Source organism: Eptesicus fuscus, chromosome 20 (assembly GCF_027574615.1).
Source record: "Eptesicus fuscus isolate TK198812 chromosome 20, DD_ASM_mEF_20220401, whole genome shotgun sequence".
In the NCBI taxonomy this organism is placed as follows: Eukaryota; Metazoa; Chordata; class Mammalia; order Chiroptera; family Vespertilionidae; genus Eptesicus; species Eptesicus fuscus.
This window is the reverse complement of record NC_072492.1, coordinates 33,258,784-33,275,870: the sequence shown is the minus strand read 5'-3', so window position 1 is coordinate 33,275,870 and position 17,087 is coordinate 33,258,784. Positions and strand designations below refer to the sequence as shown.

At 43.6% G+C, this 17,087-nt stretch overlaps 2 protein-coding genes and 1 long non-coding RNA gene across 8 annotated transcripts in view; 2 read left to right on the top strand and 1 right to left on the bottom strand.

Moving 5' to 3' along the window:
- Nucleotides 1–7,782, top strand: part of BPTF (bromodomain PHD finger transcription factor) — a 109,977-nt gene extending 102,195 nt beyond the window's left edge. For all 4 annotated transcript variants that reach the window (XM_028157349.2, XM_028157350.2, XM_054709782.1 and 1 more), the window contains 2 exons: nucleotides 1,348–1,534; nucleotides 6,867–7,782. In XM_028157349.2, coding sequence (XP_028013150.2) covers nucleotides 1,348–1,534; nucleotides 6,867–6,903 — 224 coding nt within the window. In that variant the 3' untranslated portion in view covers nucleotides 6,904–7,782. The remainder of the gene's footprint in view (nucleotides 1–1,347; nucleotides 1,535–6,866) is intronic.
- Nucleotides 7,783–11,949: 4,167 nt separating this feature from the next.
- C20H17orf58 (chromosome 20 C17orf58 homolog) lies at nucleotides 11,950–16,753 on the bottom strand. Its single transcript, XM_008149411.3, has 4 exons — nucleotides 16,620–16,753; nucleotides 14,015–14,518; nucleotides 13,576–13,767; nucleotides 11,950–12,949 (listed from the first exon to the last, which is right to left on the bottom strand). The coding sequence occupies exons 1-4, from the start codon at nucleotides 16,693–16,695 to the stop codon at nucleotides 12,759–12,761; spliced, it is 963 nt and encodes a 320-aa protein (XP_008147633.2). The 5' UTR covers nucleotides 16,696–16,753; the 3' UTR covers nucleotides 11,950–12,758.
- On the top strand, nucleotides 14,055–15,824 carry LOC114234391 (uncharacterized). 3 transcript variants are annotated; one of them, XR_008554720.1, is made up of 3 exons: nucleotides 14,439–14,575; nucleotides 14,952–15,287; nucleotides 15,413–15,824. It is a non-coding gene; the product is annotated as an uncharacterized LOC114234391 (long non-coding RNA). The 3 variants fall into 3 exon arrangements; XR_008554721.1 differs by lacking the exon at nucleotides 14,439–14,575 and adding an exon at nucleotides 14,055–14,180 and having other exon boundaries at nucleotides 14,952–15,824; XR_003620577.2 differs by having other exon boundaries at nucleotides 14,952–15,824.
- Nucleotides 16,754–17,087: the final 334 nt, after the last annotated feature.

Here is a 17,087-nt window from a genome sequence, read left to right as displayed (position 1 = left end):
CAGTAGGGTACATGCAGGAGCATCTGATTGATTATGTTTTTCTCCCGTTGATGTTTCTATCTCTCTATTCCTCTCCCTTCCTCTCTCTGAAATCAGTTGGTTAGAGCTTCATCCCAATGTACCAAGGTTGCAGCTTCAATTCCCAGTCAGGCCACATACAAAAAACAACCAGTGAATGCATAAATAAAGGGGTACAAGAAATCAGTGTATATCTTTTGTCTAAAAATCAATCAATAAATTTAAAAAAAAGAAGAAAGAAAAAGCTAGTCAGGCTGTAAGTACCCAGAAATTAAGTACAAAAATGATAACATCCTGGTATGACATGTGAAGTATTTTACTTTTCCATGACCTACACAGAATACATGTGCCCAGACTGTGCTTGGAACTTCGCAGGCTGTTAGGGCACCTTTGCCGTTGTCCTTGTTTGCGCATTTCCCCGCCGGTATAAATGGAAACAATCAAAGACTTGCGTGTGTGTGTGTGTTAAAACAATGTTACATAAAATTTTCCATTTTAACTATTTTTATATGCACAATTTAGTGATTAATTACATTTGCAATGTTGTCTTTTAGTAATTTTTATGGTTTTAATTTTTGGCCCAAAATTTTTATCCACCTAGAATTATTTTGGCTTTTAATGTGAGGTGGAATTTTTCTCTTCACATATGTAGTCTTCCTTCCTCTGCTTATTTGAAATGACATCCTCAACATACATGAAATATGCTTAACACAGTTAGGTCTGTTCCTATTTTGAATTCACTTCTATTAATGTTTGTGTCATCCTGCAGTGTGCCACACTTTTCATTATCACAGCTTTATAATATTTTTTAATGTCTGATAGATTAAATATTTTCATTGCTTTTATTTTTCAAATAATCATTGAGATTTAGTTTAGAATTGTGTCTCTTTCAATCAATTCTAGATTAATTTTTGATCATTGGCCTTTTACTCATACCAGGATTATAAAACTACAGAGATTTTGTTCTTAATTCTGGATTTCCCCCTTCTCTTTGTACATATGATAGTTATACTTAATTGTGTGCCTGTGAAAAATGCATTATACTTAAATATGTATTGATCATGTTATTTAAAACTAATTGAATAAAGAGCTGTTCTCTGTACTTAACTGAAAATAAAAGAGCCTTCTTATCAGTAGCCAAGATTTTTACATCAGGCTCCCAAACAAAAACAAAAAGTGCTCCTATTTCCTTCAAGAACTGCTGAAAGCCTTAATGGTGAGTCAGTTTGGGCGGAAATATATATATTCTTGTGAGTCAGAACTGTGAGCAGTATTCACATTGGAATAACTTTAAAGCTTTGAAAATGTTTTACATTTTGTGTTTTTAAGACCTTGCCACCATGGAAGAAAGAATACAAAGACGATATTATGAAAAGCTGACGGAATTTGTGGCAGATATGACCAAAATTTTTGATAACTGTCGTTACTACAATCCAAGTGACTCCCCTTTTTACCAGTGTGCAGAAGTTCTTGAATCATTCTTTGTACAGAAATTGAAAGGATTCAAGGCCAGCAGGTAAGCAGATGTGTTCATTGTTCTGAATTAATTCAGCTCCTCAAACTCTCTTTTTTTTTTATTGATTTTTTACAGAGAGGAAGGGGGAGGGATGGAGAGTTAGAAACATTGATGAGAGAGAAACATCGATCAGCTGCCTCCTGCACACCCCCTACTGGGGATGTGCCCACAACCAAGATACATGCCCTTGACCAGAATCGAACCTGGGACCCTTCAGTCCGCAGGCCGACGCTCTATCCGCTGAGCCAAACTGGTCAGGGCTATTCCTCAAACTCTTTATACTATTCAGTCAAAGGAATCAGCCAATGAAGCTATGGTAAATTTTAACCTTAACATTAAAAATCCTTAAAAAATAATAATAATAAGACTAGCATTATGATATACTGCCAAGGATAAGAGGACAGACTCATAATGAGAGATTGCTGAGTTTGTTTGTGATCTACTTAGAATTCATGTCATTTTTTAAAATTAAAAAAGCATTTATCAAATGCTTCCAGAAAGCAAGATGTTCTCTTAAATGCACTGCACGTACAAAGATAGTAGTAGTAAGTCAGAGCTCTTGGTCCATCTCCCAGAGTATAAAAGTGACTTCTATAGGTGCAGGAGGGGAGACAATGAAAGGGGAATGTAAGTATTTTCTCCTTAATTGATGTTTGCTATGTCTTAGAAATCATAAAATGTTTCTTTTTCTGGGTATTTTTTCTATGGACAAAACTAGACTTTTAAGTCCACAGACCTTTTCTTTGAACCTCTAGTAACAGAAAGCATTGAGCAATTTTGCATCATGTTCATGTGCTGTGACTTTTGTTACCTCTGTTTCTAAACCTCAGCTCTCCTCTGGAGCCCTTGACGTCCTTCCTTCCAACGGAAGCCCAGCTTTCAGTCCCCTGGTAGCTGCCACCCCTTTAGATTTCGTTATTCACTCTCTCCCATTCACCCCCCCACAAGCCTGATTGTCCCTAGAAATTCAGCTGAGTAGATCTTGGCTGGGTTGGGGCCTGAGCACCTGTATTATCTCATGGACTCCCAGTGGGCTCCCCCTACCAGAGTGTAAGAACCAGTGCTCTAGTCATTTCCCCGGAGGAAAATCCGTAGGGTGTGTTTTGTCTCTCTCCTTTTCCTGTAGCAAGTTGTATCAAGAACTGCATTTTAGAGTCAGTTTACCTAAAATAAATGAAGGTCAGCCCAGCTGAAGTATCCAATTATCTTCTCAGCAAAGGAATCAAAAACGGTAGGCAAGGAAGGGAGGAGGAAAGCAGGTATGTAAGCAGTCAGGCTGTAGACAAGGAACCACCAGACTTGACAAAATCTCTAAAACTTGCCCTTTTGTCATCCCCTCTGTTAACCCATTTGTGGTAAAACTTAAAATGGAAGAGGATTTATTCAATATGACAGAATCCCCATGAAACTATAACAGTAAAGGAATAAAAAGGGATAGACTCAGAATAGGGAAAAGAATATGGTAGACGTTAGTTAGCTAATGAGATTTCAACAGATTGTGGAAGACAGAATGCAGATGGAAGAGGATCGATTGGTGAAGCCAGGCAGGCCTCGGCCCAGACCCCTCCAGGAGGGCTCATCAGCAGACATGACAGCTTACTGCTCAGTAGAAGCCCAGAGGCCTCCAACACAGAGGTTCTGAAATCACACGGAAGACCAGAGAGAAGGGAAAGGGAGGGAATAACTGGAGATTCACACAGATGCTCCACGACTTACGATGGAGTTTCGTCCCAGCAAATCTATCGTAAATCGAAAGTATCCTAAGTCGAAATGCATTTATTAACACACCTAACCTACTGAACATCATAGCTTAGCTTCACCTGTTTCTACTGAACGCACAACCCTTTTGCAGCTTTGTAAAGTCAAAACATCTTTGAGTCGAATCATCGTAAGCCAGGGACCTTCCCTAACCCCGGTGTGCAGACCTGTGTAGGAGAAGCCCAAGAAGCTGGAAGAGCGCAGGATTCTTCTTTAAAGAAATGGATTACACTTCAGGGGATTCGAGTAGACGGAAGAGAATGGGACCCAGAGTCAAGTACCCTCTCCTCTGAAAGGTCCAGTCCTCAGCCCCCTCATTCTAAAGTATGGCTCTCAACAGGGATAATTTGTCCAATCCCCAGCTCCCAGGGGATATAGCAATTCCTGGAGACATTTTTGTTGTTGTTACACTTAGAAGAGGGAAGTGGTACTGGCATCTATAAGTAGAGGCCAGGGATGCTGCTAAACATCCTACAATGCACAGGACACCCCCACAAACAGAATTATCCAGCTCCAAAATGTCAGTAGTGAGATTGAGAAACCATGATCTAAAGCAAAAAATCCTGTCAGCCAGCCTACACATATACACAGCGCTCTCCAGGTACCTATCTAGTCCATTAACTTTTTTTTACCCGTGAACCTACAGCCAGGGGCAGCCAGATACATAAGGAAAACCTGCAGTGTGAATGAGGAAGGTCATGGTGAAGCAGTAAAATAGATCCCAGAGAGAGCTTTCAAAAGAGCCTCTCAAGCAATAAAGAAATAAATAGAATAAGAGCCTCTAAATGATGGCCTGAGAGAGATTTTAGAAGATACTGTAAATGGTGAACAGGATATTAGGAATAAAGAACAATCTGAGGGGAAAGAGTGATTGGAAAATTTTTTTAATTAATTGCAAAGAATAAAGTTAAGATCAATAAACTCTCCCAGTGTAAAGAACAGAAAGACAAGGAGATGAAAAATGTGAAAGAAAAAAGACGTTTTAGAGTATCCAGAATTCCAGAAAGAAAATATAGAGAAGACAAAGGAGAGGAAATGATCAAAAGACTAAGAAAAGTTTCCTGAGCTAATGAGAAGCACAAGACTTCAAATCCAAGCAAATACGTTCATTCATTCAACATATGGTTGAAACTCTGCTGTATGCCGGAGATTGGATACACAGTGAACGAATAAAGCTCTTGCTCCCTTGGAACTTGCTTTTTTGTGCGGCAGAAAAACAGGGCAGGGTGGTGTGGAGTGATGAGGACATTGATAAACATAATGAGCCAGCTGGACACATGGAAAAAGCTCCACCCCACGCACATCATGTAAAATTTCCAGATGCCAAGGTTAAAAGAAGCTCTTTAAAACAGTCTACAAATCAACGAGAATTAGACTGGTATCAGACTTTGCTCTAGCAACTAGAATGATAGAGGATTATGGAGAAATAAATCCAAAAGTTTGAGCGAAAATGATTTTCAGCCTAGAAGTCTTTGTCCAGCCAAACAGTCCATAGAGAGAAAAAATACGTTAGTCATGTGAGGGCTCAGAAAGGGGCTCTTTCCCATGCGTCTTTCTTAGCAAGTTATTTTAAGATGTTCAGTAGCTAAATAAGCAAATCTAGCAAACAAGACCTTGAATCCAGGAAACAAGAGGTTCAAGAAAGCAATGGGAATTTCTCTGACCCAGGGTGACATTTGTATGGCAGGCCTGTGCAGCAAGCAGTCCAAACGAGCAGGAGAGGGGAGCACTCGCAGGAGGGAGGTGTCTGGGAGAAAATGAAAGGCAATTAGAAACTCCATGAAAAACGAATGTTGCATAGGAATACTGAGAATGCCCTCTGAGCACAGGAGTAGATGCTGCAGAGAAAAAGATTTACATAGTTATAATAATGTGAGTGCCACACTGATCTTCAACTTTTAGAATCAGCCTCTAGATAGAGCATAGAAAGATTACATTTATAGGGAAGTAAAACTTGGACTAGAGAAGGGAGGAGAAAATGGTTGCATGAGCTCACTTCTGTTTGCCATAACAGGATTTTGAACAATATAAAGTTGATAAAATGGAGAATAGCAGTATAACAAATCTAACTATCTGAGAACTGAAGTCCAAAGTGATTGATCCTAGGGAGCCCAGATTCCCATTCAGTAAAGACAGGACAGGGGACTGCAGTTATTCACAGGCCTCTCCATGCTTTTTGAGTTATACCGCCAACAATTATCCTCTGAATAAATTTCTAAAAACTTTTTTTTAAATTGGAAAGGCTATATATATAGCCTTTGGTGGGAACTGTGAGAGGGGAGCTGGGAGTCTGCAGGCAGAACCCTGAGTGGGAGAGGTAGCAGCTGATGCTGCTGAGCCTGTGGAAACAAAGAAATGGGGGCGGGAGGCTGAGTCAGCACAGGAAGGGGCCACTCGGGAGAGCTTGCCACCAGGTTATCTTATATAGCTTTTTATTATATTTGAGTTTATATAGTTTTAATAAGAACATGGGAGCCCATTGAGGAGTTTGCTCAATTCTGCTTAAATAAAATATAATTGAAGAGATCTTAGGGAATTTTTGTTGATTTTCCGATTTAAGGCAGAATGAAACACATATAGCCAATCATTGAAATTTGATTTATCAATGGTAAGATATGTACACATATAATACCTTAATAAAAAAAATTGATTTATTTATGGTTACCCGTATTTCCTTTGCCATGTTTCCCCCCATTTTTAATTTATGATTGCCAGCATTGTTTGCAAATTATTTTCATTACTGTACTTTGTTACCATTCATCATTTATACCATCCGTGTTCTTTCTTTTCTTACAGATTGTGATATCTTTAGTCTGAATTTTTAACTGGAATCAGAACTGGATGTGGGGGTCACACTTTTATTAAACCACGTGATTACCTAATTCAAAGTTGCCACCCCAAAGTTCAGATTAGTTAATATAATTTTTTAATGTTAAATAAAGATGTATAGTAATAAACAATTTATTCTAGCAGCCATGTTGAACAATGTATTTAAGATTGTAAACTCCTGAATTGCTGTATTTATATACACTATTGCAGTAGGACATACTTTTGGTCCTGGTAACTGTACAGTAATTTGGTTTACTAACAAAAGTTGTGAATAAAACTGTGAAACTAGAAAGAAGACTTTCTGGAGTTTAGTAGAAAAATGTGATTTTAATATTGTTATTTCTCTTTTAACATAATTTTTTCCCTTCACATTCCCAAATCAGTATAAATAAGCACATGCATGCACACACGTGCACACACGCACACATGCACACACCGTTTACCGCAAGGGTAATGCTTCTGTAAATGTCCCTATTTGTTCCTTTGGCTGAAAATGTAATCTTTATTAGGCAAATATATATATGCTTTTTAATATTGACATTTTTCTGTGTGTTTTCATATTTTGTGAATTTTTTTTAATTTTAAGGCTAAAAATTTACTTGTTCTCAATACATTTGCTCACCAAGGGTAAATGAAAGAGCATGGCTGCTTCCCCTAGACAGATTGACCTTGGCATCCACATGAAGCATCATTGTTTTTAAAAATGAAGGGTGCTTAATTGTTCCCTTTTTTCTGTATTCTGTAGGTCTCATAACAACAAGCTGCAGTCTACAGCTTCTTAAAGTTCAGCGTGTTAACCTAAACATAAAACAGCAAGAATCTGGTTGTCTGAACTATTTTAAATTAAGGAGCCAGATGTTTTTAGTCAGGTTATCCTGACAAGACTTGACCTAAACTTCGTTTTTATTGGTCATAACAGTCCAGTTTTATTCTTGACCAATTTTGTCCAACGGACAAGGGAAAAGCGAAGTCAACGACACCATTATCTTGTCAAGATCAAATGGTTTTACTATTGTGGCAGAAGCGGGAAAACTTTGTTTATTGAAAAAAAAAGAAAAAGGAAAGCAAGAAAAAAAGATAATATGGGGTCAAGTTTAACTCCATGGAAATGCCACGTCTGCTCTTCAGTGAAGAAGCTGGTTTAGAGTCTCACAGAAAACTTTTGACTGTATTTATTTATTGTTGCAAAAAAAAAAGACGCTTTTTTATTGCTGCCCTCATTTGTCAGCTAATTATTTTTTCTTATAAAATCCAGCCCTGGTTACATGTAATCCATTCTGTATCTTATCATGATTCCTATAGGTAAAAGTACAAGACGACCTCTAGATGTCTTTTCTTTCTATGAAAGGAGCTGCTATGTACACATGTGCACACACACACAACTGGGAATCAACAATGAGTTTATTGTTCATGGTAGAGAAAAATTAAGCTTGCATAAAGGTTGAGCTAAGTGGTCCTGGACTACAGACTCTGTTGCCTTGAATATAACAGTACAATTTGTCATTTACTCTGCACCAGGCTAAAATGAGTAAAATCTATTTGAAGGTATCTTGTTTGTAAACATTTGTCAGATTCTAATTTTTTTCTTTTTGTATTAAAATTCAACTATGGATGTATATGAAACAAAATAAATGGAGATCATTTTTCTCCCACAGACGGTGTCTTTGAATGTGCGCTAATGATTATCTGTAAGCCTTTAAGGGGAAAGGGTGGGCTGCAAGGTAAATAAAAGGCAGAACCATCCGATCGTACCTGGGTTTGTCCAGGATAGTAGTAGCCCTTCCTTTTGTAGTTCCCAGTCCATTGTCATCACATCAGAGAAGAATCTTCAGGGGTGGCTAGTCCTGTTGCATCAGTTGACTGTACTAGTAAATAAGGTAGTGTGACACACACGTTGCCTTCATCTGTACATCATGATACGAGGCAAATTATCAGTCACAGACAGCTACTTAGAGTTTATGAAGGGCATTTTTTTAGATGGCATCTCTGTTTTGTATTTTTTTGTTGGTTGGTTGTTTGGATTTTTTCTTTTTTCCCCGCACAGGAAAGGGTAGGGGAAGCAGTAGGGTGGGAAATGGAAGCAGTGGAGGAGGGTACATTTGCATGTTTCTCCTTTCCGTGTTCTAACTTTACAGTTGTACCAAGGCATTGTAATAATAGCTTCTAGAAGACCTGCCATGGTTGGTTTATGCAGCTTTGCAAAAATTTTACTAGATTTTGCACTAACTCATACTATCTTTGCCCCACCACGTTCTGGAATTAATGTTTTTAAAAAGTTTCCTTCTGTTTACTATCACCCTGCTATGCAAACCCTTCCCCAGACCTTCGTTTCTTGAGAGAAAGATGTTGCTCCAGTTCCGGTTCTTTCTTACTCCAGGCTCAGGTGTACAGGTTGTTCTGGGTTAGTTTTGTCTGATGAAGCCCATTGCTTTTTGTACATAAAAATGTCACTTAAACCTGTGCTTACAAACTAAAGAGACTAATGCTCAATATGGAACATGGAAACCGTTTTTGTTAAAATATTAACATGGAAGTAATCAAATATAGGTTATTTTGTCCTTTTACTTTTGAAAAATGTTACATATTGTATGCACTATGCTGATGCAAGAATCCTACATTTTAATGAATTATAAAATTACTCTGCATCTCATCACATTAGTATTTCTGTACTATTTATTCATATAGAGAGAGATATAGATATATATGGGCTTAACCATTTAAAACTTGTTGCGGCAAGAACTTTCCTACCTGTAGGCTATAGATTGCTATGTTTTTAACAGATTGTGGTAAATTCTAAACAGCAATTCTTTTTGTACGTAATAGGACATTTCATCCTAGAAAAATAAAGTAATGTTTTTGACATTGGATTTGGTGCAGTTTCTAATGAAACAGTGGTTGGTTGGTTGGTTGGTTGATATATTTTCTGTAGCTGTTGGCATTGCCAAATTGTGCAAAAAAGGCACATTTTATGGGAATCCTCTGACCAGGGAGACGTTAATTTCATATGTGTATTTAATATTATAAAGCCTTTTGCAATTTCTATCACCATATATAAATACATAGACATAGACATTTTATGGTTTTTATCAACTACAGAGTTTAGTCTTCCAAAGGTAATTTTTGAAAAGCATACATTCTTATAACACATAAGGAGTTTCAAAAGCTTTTTTATGAGTATTCTTTGACAAGCTTCTGCTACTCGGTAAAATATACATATTACAGCTATTTTCCCCCCCCCAATAATCCAAGTAGTAAAATGCTCATTTGTGATCATTAGGATTTTTCTACCCAGTCTTTGGATTTGTAAATATATTTATTTACATCAATGGGTTTCCTTGGCTAAAGGTATTTTCAGTGCTTGTTATGTTTCATCTGCCAAATTCACACTCCTTGAAACGGTTTCAGGAAAAGTATTTTCATAACATCGATAACGCTGTTTTTGCTCCTATCCAAATTCTGCAGGATTTGATTTTAGTTAATGTCCTGCAATAGGTAGGTTTTTTAAAGTTGTGAACTTTTAGAGATATTTTCTAAAGTGAAACAGTTACCATTTTATATATCAAGCGGCCTGGAGTGGTTTTTAGAGACACTGACAGTTGCTGTGGTTTGTAATCTACAAATAAAAGTTCTTTCCCTGTCCGTGTTCATTTCTATTCGGCAGACTCCCTGCATCTTTGTGTATTTCTGATGTTATTAAAGAGCCAACCTGGTGACCTTTCAAATACGCACTCTTACAGACTGAGCGACTCAGCACTCTGTGGTTACTGCAGAACTCACTCTTCTGTGACAGACTGTTACCTGTAAGCCTCAAATTTGGAGCCCTTAAAATGAGAATGATATCTCACGAGCAAAGTAATGCCTTATACGCACTTAGAGCCCACTGAGAAGTCTTCTTAATAATTTTTTTAATCCTCACCCAAGGATATGTTTTGATTTTAGAGAGAGAGGGGAGAGAGAGAGAAACATCAATTAGTTACCTCCCATATGCGCCCAAGGGGGGTTTGAACCCACAACCCAGGTATGTGCCCTGACTGGGAATCGAACCCGCAACTTTTGTGGTGAAGGGGGTGATACTCCAACCAACAGCCACCTAGCCAGGGCTGTAATAATTTGAAATATTCTGAGATCCTTCTATTTACTTAGAATAAAATAGCAAAAAAGGCTTTTAAATCACATCCCAATTGATCCAATTGGGACCAAATTCAGCTGAAGAAATAGGCTGTGTTTTTTAAATTATAAAGTCCTGTTCCTGAAATTGAATTGGTGTATTATAGGTCAGTTTTTAGGTAAAAAGGTAAAAGCTAGTACCAAAAGAAGTGTATGTTACCAAAAGAAAAGTCTTTTTTTTTTTCCCTTGAACTCAGTCTCCTGTGCCCATCCCCATGCCCACCACTGCTCTAACTCATTTGAGCCTCATTCTTGTCATTGCAAACCTGGTCTTAAATGATGGCCTTAATTTTAAGAGGAAGTTCCTAAGAAGCTGGCCGAGGTGTACGTACTAACTGTATGGCCTTCTAGCGTCACGCAGATCACACAGTTCTGGGACATTTTGTGCTTCCAAAACTCAGAAAGTAGTACTATCCAATCAGTCTAATCAAACCCCAACCTTCAGGCTCTGTGAAAGTGATAGATTTTTTTTCACTTTTAAACCAGATCATATTTATAACTTTATGCCCTAACATCTGACCATCCAGCCAATCATTTCTCTATCTGGCCATTGTTTTTCCCCACCATGTTGCTCAAGACTATCACTTAGCCTTGACATTTATTGATTTTTTAAGAGAGAGGGATAGAGAGAAACATCGATGAGAGAGACACATCGATCAGCTGCCTCTTGCACACCCCCTACTGGGGATGTGCCTGAAACCAAGGTACATGCCCTTGACCGGAATCGGAATCGAACCTGGGACCCTCGAGTCCGCAGGCCGCCGCTCTATCCACTAAGCCAAACCAGTTTCGGCTAGCCTTGACATTTAAAAATTCGGCTTTGGTTTTTGTGACTGCTGCTACTTACGTCCGAGTTCATTTTTATCCTAAAACTAACCCAGAAGCTCCTCACTCACTGTATACTCTACTGCTAACAGGTCATGTAGGAACGCAGTTGATTCTCAGCCTTTCTAGTAGGATTTTTAAGATGGTTGGGCAAGACTCACTTTTGGAAAAATTCTCTAAAAAAATTTTTTTTTCCAGTAACGCTTTAACCACAGAATAATAGAACCTCTCGGCCTTTATTTTACCTCTCTGCCCATGCTTGGGACAAATAAGGTAGCCGTATCTCCCATCACACTCAGATGTTATGTCTTAGGCCAGTGGTCGGCAAACGCATTTCAACAGAGCGGCAAACCGCGGCGGCTCGCGAGCCGCAGTTTGCCGACCACTGTCTTAGGCTATTGCTACTTGCTTCCCTCAAGTGTGTCTAAGGGTCCTGCAGTGCCGCCCAGCCACTGCGCCTGTGCCACTACAGCTAGACACTTCCTGAGCTCACTGCGAGCGTGTCCTTTCAAACCGAATAGGCTGTCCCAAGTGCAGTTCCTCCTTATCTTCCCCATGGGTTACCAGTGTCAGCGTTTCAAATGAAGTGAAGTACAGCTTGGTCTTCTGGGGGGAAAAATTGTTCATAATTTTGTGGGTTCAAGTAAAAATCAGTATGAAATTCAGCTAATGGTTAAACTTTTTTTTATCCCCACTGGAAAATGTTTAAAATTCACGTGCTTGCAAGCTGTCATTGAATATCAGTTCTAGGGTTTGTTGAGTAAGTTTGAGGGACGCGTCTTCCCAAACTTTTGGGGCTCAGTGAGGCTAAAAAAAAAACAGGTGCATCCAAGATCTGATTTCAAGTCAAGGTTTACTGCTTTACAAAACAAACATGATATTTGGTCTTCATAGAAAAATGACATCAGATACACCCTGAATATGTTTAGCATTGGGATAGCTGACAGTTCAGCACAAAACATACGTTTTTAGGAGCAGGGAGGCATGAAAATAAACTATCTTACACTTTGGTACATCAGAAACACTTGCGTAATATTGTGCTTGAATTAAGCCCTTTAATGTTCTTTAAGTGTAAAACTTCATAACGTGTCTTGGGCTCTGACCCATATGTTTGATCTATATGACATCATACATGTCTTTGACTAGTGCACTTACTGTTATGTACAGAACTTAAAATGTGATGCTGTAGGTATAACATTTGGTTTGATACGTGATATAAACTATTCAAAGTTGTATATAAAATCAAGAAAATGTTTTTTTGTGAACTATTTCTACTGAGAATGTATTTAAATTAAAATAATTAAAAATAAACAGCATGAAGCAGTGATCTGTTAATGGGACAGGTCAGTAGCTATGTGCGTAACTAGCACTAAGAAGAACTTTGCCACCGAGCTCAGAAGCATACACTTAAGAAGCATCTTGTAAATAAGAAGGTGACAACTTCACGATTAGAGTTGGAACTAGGCAACTAGTTCATAAAAAGGAGCCATGTGCCCTATTGTCAAGGAAGGTCCCATTACAATGGACCTTCACACAAAACATAGGTTTTTTAGGAGCAGGGATTACATGATTACATGAAGATACACCTTTCCTGTCTTGATCAATTCCAAGTCTCTCATGATCCAGAAATGCTGGGATGGTAAATTCAAATGCATTGGGTGTGAACTGCACCTTGAACTTGCACATCCCTTTTTCGGTTAAACCTTTTCACGTAGCTGCTGCTGCTCCGGAGCAGTCCATCTCCTGGTCGGAGCCGCCCTCTTAGGACCTGGAGCAGAGCTGTAGGGAGCTGCCGTCTCTTATGGTAGATGTGGCCCATCACAATATACCTGCTGCCTGGGGGGAAAGAAATAGGTGTAAATTCATAGTGTCTTTTAAATGCCATGAAACAATAAGAAAATGTAAGATCCTTAAGAAACGACTAAGCTTGAATCTATTGTCTTGCTCTATTATTTTGAACCTCAGACAACTGGTGGAAACAGCCTAACAATGACCTTTAGAAGAGAACCAGATAATCCACCTGTAAACACTCATTAGAGAACGAGGGTCCTAATCACAATGTATCCACAGGATTTTGCCAGAGCACAGCTCTAGAAAGACGGGACAGAGGGTATCGGTGTCCCAAACCTCAAGAAAGATTTTTCTAGACGCAGTTTAGACAGAGCCCCTTATGGACCCCTGTTGGCAACGGTGCTTCCAATCGTGCACTCAATTCGTCAACTAACATTTACTGAGTGCCTGCTTTGTGCCAATCCGTGCTGTTCCCACCTTTAAGCGGAGGGTGGAGGATTGTTGGAGCTTAAATTAACGGTGGCCAAAATAACACCTGTCGTCCAAATTCTATTCGTCTTGGAATACCCCTCGCCCCCAAAGGTGCTGGGGTGACCGAGCTGTGGCCCCCACGTCACAAACGGTGATGTAAATGAAGTACACATAAAAAGTGGTCAGGTCAGCTTCCATACCGGGTTTCATCTCTGGACACGTCTTATTGCAGCTGGAGGAGTCTAGGGCTAAGATGTGGACGCGGAAGAAAAAGCCGTCCGGAGTGATGTACAGGCGGTTCATCTTGTACAGCCCGTCCCGGTCCACCAGCAGAGTCACCAGCTGGATCCCTGGGCCGACCACGTCCACATCGTGCACGATTCCGTTCACTGCTGCTTCAAAACACACAGAGTTTGGACAAATGCACAACGCGCGCTCCCTCCTCCTTTCCCCAGTGCGTTCATAACAAATCAAGACACAGTCCACACGGGTCTGGGGCCTGCAGGACCGAGTGTGGGTTTCCCTAGGGTTTTGTGGGGTGTCCGCGCGCATCGCCGAGCGCTCTCGGCTCGGAAGGGCTCGCCGGGCGGCCTGGGCAGTGCAGCCCGGGCCCGGGAGGAGCTGCGGGGCGGGGCTCACCGAACTCGCTGGCGCAGTAGGACTCGCGCTCGTCCAGATCCACCCGACAGGCGTGCGCGCAGGGCTCGGCGCCGGGATCCGCGTCGCCCCGTGGCCGATCCTGGCGCGGCGGCGGCGGCGGCGGCGCGGAGAGCGCGGGCGGCGCGGCGGCGCGCGGCCGGTTGGGGTGAGCGAGGCCGTCGAGGGCGCGCGCAGGCGGGCGCGCGGCGGGGAAGCGCAGGGCGAGGGCGCGCGCACGGAGCGGGGAATCCTCCAGCGCGGGGGCGCGGCGCGGCGACGCGCGGTTCTCCGCCTGCGGGAGGCGCGGGCTCGGCGGGCCGGCGGGCGCGCGCGCGGCCTCCCGGAAGCCAGTCCGATTCTCGGCGGGCAGCGGGGGCTTCCGGCGCCGCGGGTCCGACCAGGCGGGAGCCGCGGCCTCGGGGACCGGCTGTTCCCGCGGCCCCGGCGGCTCCTGCGCGCTCGGGCCGCCGCCGGGATCGGGGTTCCTGTCGTGGGGCGGCGAGGCTGTCGGGAGAACAGAGGAGAGGCCGGGAGGCTGCGGGAGGGAGGCTGGCCGAGGAGGTGAGGCCGCGGAGGGGAGCGGAGACCGATGGGGAGAAAGAGGACAGGGCCCCGGGAGGGGAGAGGAGATGGGGGGCAGTGCACACTTAGCAAGCACCTGCGAGAGGAGACTGGGGAGGCCAGGAGACCTGGGAGCGAAGAACAGAGAAGGGAGGGCGGGAGGAAGGCGCCCCGGTGGTCAGGGGAGGGAAGCTTCAGCTTCTGGTCCGTTTCCTGGGCCCAAAGGAAGGCGGAGAGGAGGGTCTTGCCCTCTAGGAATGAGGCCAGCTAAGAAAACTTTCTCACCACGTGGGAACATTTCGTGTTTTATTTTTTTTTTTTAAGGAACCTTTCCAAATCGATAGCTTTAAAAATGACAACCCCCTGTTTGTTCTAGGACTAAACGTAATTGACAGCTGTGGTTGGAGAACAAGCTCTTTCTGCCCCCTCTTCAATGTCTGTATAAACATCCGCCCTCTTGTGTGCACCGTTTGTTGAGGAAGTACCGAGAGCGAACCCCAGGGGGCGCGGTCTCCTGGTACAGGTCCTCCCAATGGTGGAAGCGCCCCTGACAACGGAACTGTTTGGTTTTCCCATCCGTGTTTACACTGTCATCTTGGTCTCCAGAATCGGGCATTTGTGAGCGGATTCTTATCCGGCTTCCTGGACACCACTGCCTGGTAAACTACAGCGAAGAGACGTTGAAAGCCTAGCTGGGAGGCAGAGGCCCCGGGTGAAGTATAAAAGCACACACATTGCTTACAATTTCCCCTCCTTTGATGGTGGAGGAAAAAAAAACTCCTCTAAATGGTACGGCATGCAAACAAATTTTTTTAAATTATTAGTGATATTCCCCAGGGCTCCAGACAGATTGGTGAGCAGACTTCAGCCAACTCGGAAGCCGGGCAACTTTCCATGCCCGGTTACACAACATCAGCTCCCCGTTTGCCTGGGTCCCAGCGCCCTCCGGACAGGCTCGGGGACCCGTCTGTATTTTCCTCTGTCGTTTGAACCGGCTGGTTTTCAGCATTTCTCTCCTCTTGCACGGAAGAGCTTGGTCCGCCCGTTTGCAGCTCTTGCAACACTTCATTTAAAGCGATTTATCTCGCCAAACTGATAATCTCCTTGAACATCAGCTTTCACCCAGCAATAATAGCTGGTTGCAGTTCATGTTTTTGCAAAGAGGTGGATTCTGACTCATCGTGGCCCACGTTGTCCCACACACACAGCTGAATAAAGTCCTGGTGGACGTCCAATTCCCGACTGTCAACTGTTGACCTTCCCAACTGCTTCCCCATTGATATCACCATCTGTTGTCATGGGAAAGATGGGCTGATATTTGGGTTAAATGCCACTGAAGTCACTCAATGTGGAAAAATAGCCCAAAGTAAATTGCCCTGTGAGGTGCGGAAGCTCTTTTCCCAGAGATAGTGGCTCGAACAAAACATCCCCCCCCCCCAAAAAAAAAAAAAAAAAAAAAAAAATGCCGCGCCACCGAAAATCCTTATTTCTGCGTTCCCTCCGTAACTTAGGTTCATTCCGTGCCCGGCAGGGTGCGTTTTAAAGCGCAGGTGTGGCGGGGCCATTCGTTGGGGCCACAGGGAGGGGGGGGGGGGGGAGGTCGCGTTTTTGCTCTCTTCGCCCTCGGCCCCCGGGGGGCTCACCCAGCGCTGCGATCACCGCCCGCGGGGCTCGGGCGCAGGTCAGACCCCGCGCTGCTCTTCGGGGCGCCCGCTCCCGCCGCGACCCCTGCGGACACGCTCCCTCCCGGCGCCGGGAAGGAGCAGCTACGGAGCAGGCGGCGTCCTCTGCAGCCTGCCCGGCTCGCGCCGGAGCATTTCAGCAGCTCAACTGGCTTCTTTCCGGAAAGGCTGCCAAGACGCACCACATCTTGGGGACCCATTTTTGCTCCCTACGAACACGGACCCGGACCCGGAGTCTCCTCTCTTGCAAACTCTGGCCCCTTTCCCGTCTCTCCCTTCACCGCGCCCCCCCCCCCCCGCCAGCTCCCACCCCCCCGGGATCCCAGTCCCTCTCGCAGGGCTCAGCCGTTCATCGATCTTACCTTTTCCCTCCGCCGCTGGGGCTTCGGGAGATGCTCCCAGGACCAGGCAGAGGAGCCAGAAAGCTCGAGCTGTCATTTCTGCAGACCCGGTTCCCAGGCTCTAAAAGCCAGCCCGGGCTTTCTGCTGTTTCTCTCCCCGCCACCCCTTCCCCACACCCCACCCCCCTTCATGCTAATGAGAGGCAGCCTTTGGGGAAACGGGCATCACTCACTGGACAGACCGTCGGAGCCACAGGGAGCCGCAGGGATTGCTCCCAGGTCCTAAGGGGGACAGACAGCACGTGGCCTCCCTGCGAATGTGCCCCCTGCGGCCTCTGAGCAGTGATAACATCCAGCCCTCAGCTTTAAACCCCGGTGGGTCTGCGGGCTGGGCTGCGGGGAGGGGGGGGGGGGTTGGCCAGTGGGGAGAATAGGGTGTTGAGGGGTGGGGAGCAGGAGAGATGGGACGTGTTCTCTAGATGAAGTCTA

Coding starts and splice junctions, on each gene's coding strand:
- C20H17orf58 (XM_008149411.3), bottom strand. CDS start 16,695: ATGACAGCTCGAGCTTTCTGGCTCCTCTGCCTGGTCCTGGGAGCATCT. Junction 14,519..16,619: donor CCCAGCGGCGGAGGGAAAAG/GTAAGATCGATG, acceptor TTCTCCCGACAG/CCTCGCCGCCCCACGACAGG. Junction 12,950..13,575: donor GTGTCCAGAGATGAAACCCG/GTATGGAAGCTG, acceptor CTTTCCCCCCAG/GCAGCAGGTATATTGTGATG.